The sequence below is a fragment of the Pseudomyrmex gracilis genome, unplaced genomic scaffold, assembly GCF_002006095.1.
Source record: "Pseudomyrmex gracilis isolate BER0280 unplaced genomic scaffold, ASM200609v1 scaffold_698, whole genome shotgun sequence".
NCBI classification, from domain to species: Eukaryota; Metazoa; Arthropoda; class Insecta; order Hymenoptera; family Formicidae; genus Pseudomyrmex; species Pseudomyrmex gracilis.
In genome coordinates, this window is record NW_018021282.1 from 5203 (window position 1) to 14794 (window position 9592).

General features: G+C 42.3%; 1 protein-coding gene across 1 annotated transcript; it reads left to right on the forward strand.

Moving 5' to 3' along the window:
• The first annotated feature begins 6563 nt into the window (after positions 1 to 6563).
• LOC109861345 lies at positions 6564 to 7454 on the forward strand. The gene has a single exon (XM_020440956.1). The coding sequence runs from the start codon at positions 6564 to 6566 to the stop codon at positions 7452 to 7454; it is 891 nt and encodes a 296-aa protein (XP_020296545.1).
• The last annotated feature ends 2138 nt before the right edge of the window (positions 7455 to 9592 follow it).

The following is a 9592-nucleotide window of genomic DNA, read 5'->3' on the forward strand; positions in this document are numbered from 1 at the left end:
AAAAATTCGCCTCCGCCGCCTGAAATCCGCACTCGGAAACCGACCGAGGAAGCAAGGCTGGAACAAACAGCGAAAAATCAAAAAAAGCAACGGTTAATACGACCTCCAAGGGCCGGGGCGACGAGAGAGAAGCGTCAACATCAACAACCAACGAAAACAACGACGTGTCCGGTGCGACCGCCGGAACAACCGTTAAGGATTAAACATTCGGTTATTTGAGCGAAACGGCCTCACCGATAGGCCAAGGGGTTACCCCCCCCGTTAGCGGCGACTTCTCTTGATAACGCGGCCCCAGGGTATAAAAGACGCACCCCCCCCGAGATCGAGGAACAATCGCTTTGGAATAGTCAATCGTTTTAGAATCGTTTTAGAATCGTTTTTGTTTTGCGAGCGCGAGTGTGAGCGAGTGAGCGACTCAACGGTAGCGAGCGAGTGACAGAGAGAGCGGACGAGAGCAGCAGAGCTGAAGGAGCAGAGAGAGAGAGACCGAGCGAACCACCCGGTGGAGGACCTAAGTCCGCGGTGCAGCCAGGCGAAGTGCAGAGGCAACCCTGGTGAAGTACCGGCGCTACGCCGNTCTATTTCTCTTTAATAATTGTTCTAACATATTGCGGTAAAACGTTCCGAGGACGCCGAACGGTGTCTTTTCGCGTGGGACTTGGAAAGTCTCGACGATTCGGCCCTCGATTAATTGTTTCGCGAGAGGGCGAATTATTTTAGGCATACCGACGGTTGTAATCGGGCGGCCCGAATTACGAACAACTCGCTCAATCCCGCGTTAAGTCGGAGAAATTGCTATCGCTCTACCGATCTCCGGATTCTCGTATGCTCAGAGTCGCTCAACGCTATCGGCTTTAAAACATTTCTCGTACGCTATCGATTTAAAGATTTCGTTCTCGCGAGCTATCGGCACGCGTCGAACTTATCGGCAAGTGCGACAGCGCGGTATCGTCGATTAATTACGCGGTCGAAGGGAAGTCGCAGGGTGCTGTCGTCCCGGGCTATCGTTTCGTCGCGCTAATTGTGCATCGACAAAAGAAAAGCATTTCTAACCGACCCGAGAAGCTATCGCAGAATCGCAAGTACGAGAAACGCGTCAAAACAAGCTAGAGGCTGTTGACGTGAAACAGCTGATCGAGCGCGCGGTCGTTGACCCGGCCTTTTGTTCGGCAAACCTCGCGTTGAGATTGTTTCGCGTTGCGAGACTAACTCGCATATAGAAAAAGCGGCGCGAGGAATTCACGTGCTCCTCGCGTTACGCGGAAAACCAAGCGGCCGAATACTCTTGGTTATTCCCGCCCTGTGATTCCCGCGGGGAATCTTCGGCGCGTTATCGCGGAAATATTCCGCGCACTGTATCGGCAATCATTATCTTTGTTGTTTGTCTATTTTCTTTANAAGCTCAAGAATATATTGTTCTATTTGATTTAATCTCTCGCGTTCATTTTATTCTTCCGCGACCTTACTCCATTTTTCTACCACCCCGCCCCTCTCCGTTCGGTCCAGAGCTAGTCGGCCCGAATTCATCCCACGAGCCGTCTTAAAAATTGACACGCGGGACGCGTGTCTGGCGCCCACACTAGAACTAATTAACACTGACGAGCTTGTGAATTCGGAGGGATTCCGAGTGTCGAACTCCAGAGGCGGAGCTCCGACGGAGATAGAGCACATCTCCTCCTTTTTCTTGGTGGCGTAGTTGAAAAATACGTCACAATATATATATATAATACTGGTGACACTGGCAAGGACCACGTGACGACCTATTAGTTATTGGCCCAAACTCAGAGTGCGCTGTTCAATGTCGTCTACGGTCAGATCTCCCGACTAGCAGTCCATATTTATATAGTCAAAGTTTATACCGATGAAACAACAGCACAAGAAGAAAAAAGCTGGCAAAAAACGTGTTTTTATTGCTATGGAAGGAAGGCGTTTCTATTACATATGAAAATTATAGAATTTTTGTATAACGTAAAAGAAATATAAGACTTAATAAATTACTAAAAAATATATATTTGAGAGTTTTTCCAAGAATACTTTATTCATCGCAGCGAAACACGCGAATAGGGAAAAGAAGAAGCTTTTTGCTACCAAATGGCGGATTTCCTCAGAAAAAGACAATATGGCGGTTACAGCCGTTATTCACTTGTATCTCGAGAACAAAGGCAAAATGGTAATTATAGTTTACCTTCAATATCCCACTTTTGAGCTGTAAGATTTATAAGGGATTTATTCNTATGATAATCCAGTAACGGAGAAAGTTCCGAAATCTCAAGTCGCAAAGTATTGGCGTGAATCATTGGGCCAAACCTCTTGTAGACCATATATGTAATACTCCTATATTGCTAGTCGCGTATCTTCGCAATGAGAGGCACGAGGCCCGAGAAAGGGAGACGCACGAAGTCCAAATATGGGCATAGATGGTCGATTCCATAATCCTCGTCGCCAAAAACTGTTATGTTTATTCACTCACGAAATAAATTAAACTAACTTTGTTCTTTTACAAAACTTGAGTCGGTTTATTAAACGTGTGAATGGTTACAAGAATAAACTTGGAATGAATGAAGATACATAATTGAACAAGAGAATAGTTGTTGAGAATAATTGAATGATTATGTATCGGTTGCTAGGATGACATTCGATTGTAGTAACGATATCGATGTATCGATGTATCGATTACTACACTTATCATGTTGGATTATTTTTGGAGCAATGAATTCACCGGGCGATGCATTGTAGGTACGTATTCGCGAGTTTTTCAGTAAGCTTAAGCAATAGTTAAATTTCTGTTGCTATTTTGTTACGTATTGCGGTATTTGTTAGCATGTCGTAAATTCTATCGAAAGATCACTCAAATTTCGTAGAGATTATGTAGCGCATTACAAACATTCGCGTGATTGTTAATAGTACGTAGTAGTTTTATTTAGCAACCCCGTTTACCGAATACCGTTTTTTTCGCAATATTTTAAATCAATCAGGGGGGATATTCGGGGTCTATCATATATGAGATGCAAAACTAACATCCTATATAAATTTAAGAATTGAAATTTAAATTCAAAAAACACGTGAAAAACGTGAATTTACTTATATATGTGTACACACATATAAGACATATTTTCCGCACAACATCCTGCGAACGGCTCTTTAAGATTAATTATTTATTCATTTATTAAGTTTACTAAACTTTATGAGCCTGAAGAGATCCTCAATTTAATATTGAATATGACAAAGAATTCAAGCCTAGAAGACAATTTGACTTTGGCTCTGGTCTTGGTACGGTCATGTGGTAAATGTCAAAATATCGTGTAAACTTCAAAAATACTAATCTAATATATAATTGGTATGCAAACTTGGTTAGCATGTCTAAGAAATAAAATAATAAACATTTTGATAAGACTGCTTCCGAAATTTGGTCAAACTCGCTACAGGAATATCTTTGTGTCAAAGTATCAGAATCAATTATTGAAATGTCGGAAAGATTAGCAAAAGTTGTGTTACGTCACGGACTTCACGGTCCCTTTTTTTGCAACGTGGGAACGGTATGCCGGTCCTAAAAATCGTAACTAACTGTAATCTTAGACGTAAACTTCCTGGATGGAGAACGAGGAGTCGGCCAGTGGCAGTAAACGAATTGTAATCAGTTTAGACGCTGCATATTGCCACGATGAGCCGACGGATTTGATTTCTAATTCGCAGTAAGACAAAGAACGATAAAAGTTTTCGCACAGCAGCCGAGGCGGATAACTCGAATCGGGCGGATAGAAATCAAAGATCCTCTTATCTCCGAAAGAGAAGTCGAAATCAAAACCAAGTTAGTGGTCAGTCGCGCAAATTAAACATGATAGCGCGAAACCGATAGCGAGTTATACACAAAGGATAGTTAGGCCGATTTGGCCGACGTCGGTGATTTGCGCTCTCGCTTGTGCGGATCTGTGAGTCAGATCCGATTTTTAATGTAGATAATAAGAAGGGATTCAGAATCCAAATCTGATTGGCAAAACCCAAGTATCTGGGGGCCGAAGAACCAAATATAAAAGCCAAAACTCAGAGCCGAAGAGAGAGCAATCTTCCCTTTTACTTAGTTAAAGTCTGCACGTCGCAAGTTTTTATTAACCGTGCAATAGTGACAAGTTGTGCCAGTGTTGTGCCAAAGAACAACCAGGTCAAGAGCCGAATTAGCCTATCCATTCCGCAGTCCTAAATGAGTCGACATATTGACTCTCCATCAAAGAATTACAGCAAGTAGTAAGTCTAAACAATAGTAACGATAATTAGTGCAGAACAAGAAAAACAAGAAAACCGGTGGTTCCATATTGAACTTTAGTTATTAAACCTTATTAACTTTACTAAACTTTTATTAAACTATAATCCCCTGTTTCAAGTGAGGTGACTATCATCCGGAATGTTTAACCGCGTTGAATTGGCATTTCTTACTTCTGATTAGCGACTCACGACTTTGCTTGTCGTTCCGAGCCGCTGCTGACTTCTGATTCTGTCAGACTAGCGACTCACGACTTTGCTTGTCGTTCCGAGCAGCTGTGGATTTCCGATCCTGTCAGATTAGCGACTCACGACCTTGCTAGTCGTTCCGAGCCGCTGCTGATTTTCTTTTCCTATCTGCCCTCCATAGTGCTGAACAACGTAGGTTGAACTGCGTTCCGGAGGTTAGTCGTACCGAACAAAATACCTTTTCAAAAAAAGGTAAAAAAAGGCGCCAAGTACATGCGCAACTCGTATGTCTAGGAAAAGTATTACTATCAAAATCTTCAAGATCTATTCTACAAAAGAAATGATATCAATAAGTTACGCCAAGTAAAATCTTTTATACATGGTTACAAAAATATATAAAATATATAAAACTTTGTAAGTTGTTTATATGTTGTAAAATAGAAAATATTCTAACTCAATAAAAAATTTCAAATATTGTATGACCGCTGCACTTTTTATATAAAGCACTCATTGATGTAAGAAATGACTTCGCCTTGCGTGGAAAATCTTAAACTATGTATGTCGGATACATATAAGTTTCGATTTGTGTAAAATGTCAAAAACTCATGTGGAATGTTTCAAAATAAAAAATATTTAATGTAAAAAAACTTGGCGCGGCTGCACCGAAAACTAAAGACAAAGTGCAGAATAAAGAGCTCGGTAAGCTCAGGTTGGAAACAAGAAAGAAATTCAGCAAGGCGAAAAGAACAGAACTTGCAGTACACTGGAAGGCCTTTAGAAGCTCCCAACGAGAATACAGCAAGAATTACAGATTAAGAAATCAAAGTGCAAAAGCTGGAGACGTTTCTGTAAAAGCATTGAGAGCGTCCCGGAGGCATCCAGACTTCACAGAATCATCAGTTTGGATCACCGTCCCCAATTAGGCTGTCTCAAGCTCCCAACGGGAAATGTCACTGAGGAGGCAACGGACACATTGAAACATTTAATGGAAGTCCACTTCCCAGGTATTAATCATAACATACAATCCTGCCGGCCGAAGCCTAGAGAATATAAACCCAGGGACTGGCGTCTGGCAGCTGAGGTTGTTCTTCCAAAGGGAATTGAATGGGTTGTTAAGACCTTCTCTCCCTATAAATCACCTAGACCGGATAGAATCTACCCGGTTCTTCTTCAAGACGGGCTGGGGGTTCTCACAGGTCCACTCACAAAAATCTTCAGGGCTAGCATAGCCCTAAGACACGTCCCCCAGGCTTGGGGTGGTACAAGAGTAGTCTTTATACCCAAGCTTGGTAGAAATGGCCATATAACAGCCAAAGACTTCAGACCGATCAGTCTCACTTCTTTTGTACTGAAGACACTGGAGAGACTGGTCGATAGATATCTGAAAATCGGCCCTTTGCTAGTACATCCGCTGTCTCCGGCTCGGTATGCCTACAGGGAGGGCAGATCAATAAATACTGCCTTGCACCATCTCGTGGGCGGAGTCGAAGTGCAGTTGGAAGCAAAGGGATATGCCCTGGGCGTCTTTCTGGACATTGAGGGAGCTTTCGATAGCACCTCATATGATGTCATCAGAGAAGCAATGACCGGGCATCACATTCCCGCTGCTCTAGCAGACTGGACACAAAGCATGCTAACAGGAAGAACCCTGATTGCCAATCATGGGGACTCAAGTGTGCATGGTTTCTCCGCTAAAAGATGCCCGCAGGGAGAAGTTTTATCTCCCCTGCTCTGATGTCTGGTCGCGGATGAACTTCTACGAGAATTACAGAAGAAAGGTTTCCTCGCTTTTGGCTACGCTGATGACGTGGTCATTATAGTGCGAGATAGTTTTCTTTCAACACTTAAGGAGATTATAAAGAAAGCCCTTAAGATTATGCAAGACTGGTGTCAATCAAAAGGACTCAGGGCTAATCCATCAAAAACCAAGGCCATGATTTTCACCAGGAAATATAAACCGGAAGCCATTGAGCCGCTTAGACTCGGGCGCGAAGAAATAGAATACGTCCAGTCTGTTAAATATTTGGGAGTTTACCTAGACCCCAAATTGAATTGGAAAACATCTCGGAATAAAGAGAACTAAATTCTATGCCTCCTATTGGACGTGTAGAAGAGCAATGGGCAAATCCTGGGGTATCAAATTAAATACTGCCCTATGGATATACAAGACGGTACTAGTACCGAGCTTAACATATGCTGCTGTTGTTTGGTGGCCTAGAGTGGAAAAAATGGAGTCAAAGAACCTGCTAAAAAGCCTACAGGGTAATTACCTGAAAGCTGCGGCAGGGACTATGAGAACGACACCAACAGAAGCGTTGGAAATAGCGCTCTGCATCCCACCTCTAAATTTGACAATCATAAGCACGGCCAGACTCATAGCATATAGACTGAGGTGTCAGGAAGAATGGAGAAATTTCGGGCGGGGTTTTCTTCACAAACCTCCCTTTACCTTAAAACAGGATAGAATATTCAGAATATGCCAAGTGGACAAAACGTTTTCTATAAACTTGACCACCAGGGCAGACTGGAAAAACGGAAATCTTCAGATCCAGCCGGGCATTCAGGCCTGGTTCACTGATGGATCTGGAGCAAACGGCCGCTTTGGAGCGGCCATATACTGTCCAGGATCAAATCACAGGGAGTCGTTCTTCCTGGGTAGGTTGGCCACGGTCTTTCAAGCGGAAGTTCTGTCCATTCTGGAATGTGCAAGACTCCTACTATCAAAAGAAACAAAAAAGAGGAGGATCAACATCTATACAGAAAGTAAAGCAGCCATAGGAGCTCTTGCTAAGACCACCACTGAATCCTCAGTGGTCTGGGACTGTATGCAAGCTCTAAATAGTTTGGGTGAGCGAAACAGCATCACACTAGTCTGGGTACCTGGCCACCAAGGTATTCAAGGGAACAAAATGGCTGACAGTCTGGCAAAACTGAGTACCTTAAAGGAACCAGCCTGTCAGAGAGTTGGAGTCTCTTTTGCAATAGGGAAAAATTACATCAAGGACTGACTAAAACGGGAGCACAGGACCGCTTGGGTGAAACTGAAGAGCTGCCGCCAGGCCAAGGTCCTGATGACACAGCTATTGCCAGGTAGGACAAAGGAACTACTGACTATGGGTAAGTACAAACAAAGATTGTGTATCGGTCTTCTCACAGAGCATTGGGCCTTCAGGGCACATTTATTCAACTTAGGCCTAGTCGAGGAGAGTAGGTGTAGATTTTGCGATGAGGAAAGGGAGAACAGCGTGCACATACTGTGTCGCTGCCCGTCTCTAGTACTCAAGAGGTTCAGATCTCTGGGCTCCATGTTCGTGGAGCCCGAAGACCTGAAAATACACAATATTGGCCACCTGTGTAGCCCGGCAGCAAATGCCGGGCTAAAACAGCCTGGACGATAAACTACCAGCGGGAGTCGCAGAGGATCTTATAGATCTAGGTGACAAAAGGGACTCACAAGCCCCCCGCTTTTAGCTTAGTTATCTATCTATCTATCTAACCTGTTCAAGCTTGTTATTAAACCTTACGCAAAGATCGATAAGTTATCACCCTTAAGTCGCTACCACGCAACACAGTTAGTTGCAAAATTAATAACTTTTAAACTAAAAAAAATAAAAGAAAACAGTTTGCGTCATAATCCTTAGCACAACAAACTGCAAAATACCAACCTAATTCGAACTTTCTAACTTTAGTTATTAACAATTAATTGTTTAAATAATAGAAATTCTTAAACTTTTACCGTGTGGTATTTCGCAACTAACCAATAGGAATTGAGATGTAAAAACCATTTTGCTCTAACTTTTACTGTTCTCGATTTATTACTGTTCTCGAATATTCAATTTGTTAATTTTCACTCTTTGTCATAAATCGCAGAGTAGCCGATTGAAGGTACCTGCAAAATTAGTTTCAAGCTATCTCTTCTGGTTTTCGAGATATCCGCGATTTGCGAAAAAGACTATCGTTAAACGTAGAATATTAAAATTTTATATTTAATATTTTTTATTTTTTCTGTAAAATTTAATAATCGATAATATTTAATTTTTTTTATATTTGTATTATATATATATACAGAGTGTCCCAGAATTGCCGTACAATCTCTCGTAGGCAGGTAGAAGGAATAAAACTGAGTCGAAAAGTCCTATACCATTTTGCTAGATTCGCAATAGTTACTGAGATTTTAATTAACAAAGATCCGCGAATAATCATGCATCGGGCTGTCTTACGCGCGTAAGACTGCCCGCCGCGCTTCGCGCGCTTAGGGTACGATCCCATGCACTGTTATTTTTCGCGTAACGCGTAATGCGTAACCAATCAGAGAAATTACGTGTACTAACATAAAGCACGTAATCTCTCTGATTGGTTACGCGTTATGCGTTACGCGAAAAATAACAGTGCATGGGATCGTACCCTTACAGTTGTTACCCGTAGCAACGGTGCGGGAGGAGCTAACATAACAGCATATATTATAGCATATTCATAATGGCAGATGAAAAATAATGATGTTTGATCGCGAAAACGTGTATGTTTCATTTTGATTAGCAAATTACGAACGATTACTCGCATGTTTTGCTAATCAAACTAAATAATTCTAATATCGAGATGTGTCGATAATAAGTCTGTTTATTTATTCATTTGATTAATCTTTTTGTTACCGAGAACAAGATATCTTTCCATCACAATGTCGCTTGAGATGGCGTTAACCCCTTAACCTACGATTTAGATTCGAAGATGTTGGGCCGAAATCGTATACAAGCTCGCGCAGCGTTCGTTTCGTTTTTTTTTTTTTTTTTTGATATGCAATTACGTTCGTGATTCAATGTGAACCAATGAAGGCGCGGGGAGCGATGATCGGACTCTATAGGCGTGCACGATTATCAGATGAAAAAAAAAATGGCTTCTCTCATGTAATGTCTTAGTAACGAGAGGCGGAGTGAACAAACAAGCGCGGACCGACTCAGTTTCTTGCGATCGGGCGCTATTCGGCGGTACGCAGCGAGCAGCGGCGAGCAAGGAATAGAGCTGATAATTGTGCACGCCTATAGAGTCCGATCATCGCTCCCCGCGCCTTCATTGGTTCACATTTATTAATTCATATCTCAATAAATATTGCGAATTTTGCAAAATGGTATATAACTTTTCTGTTCAGAAT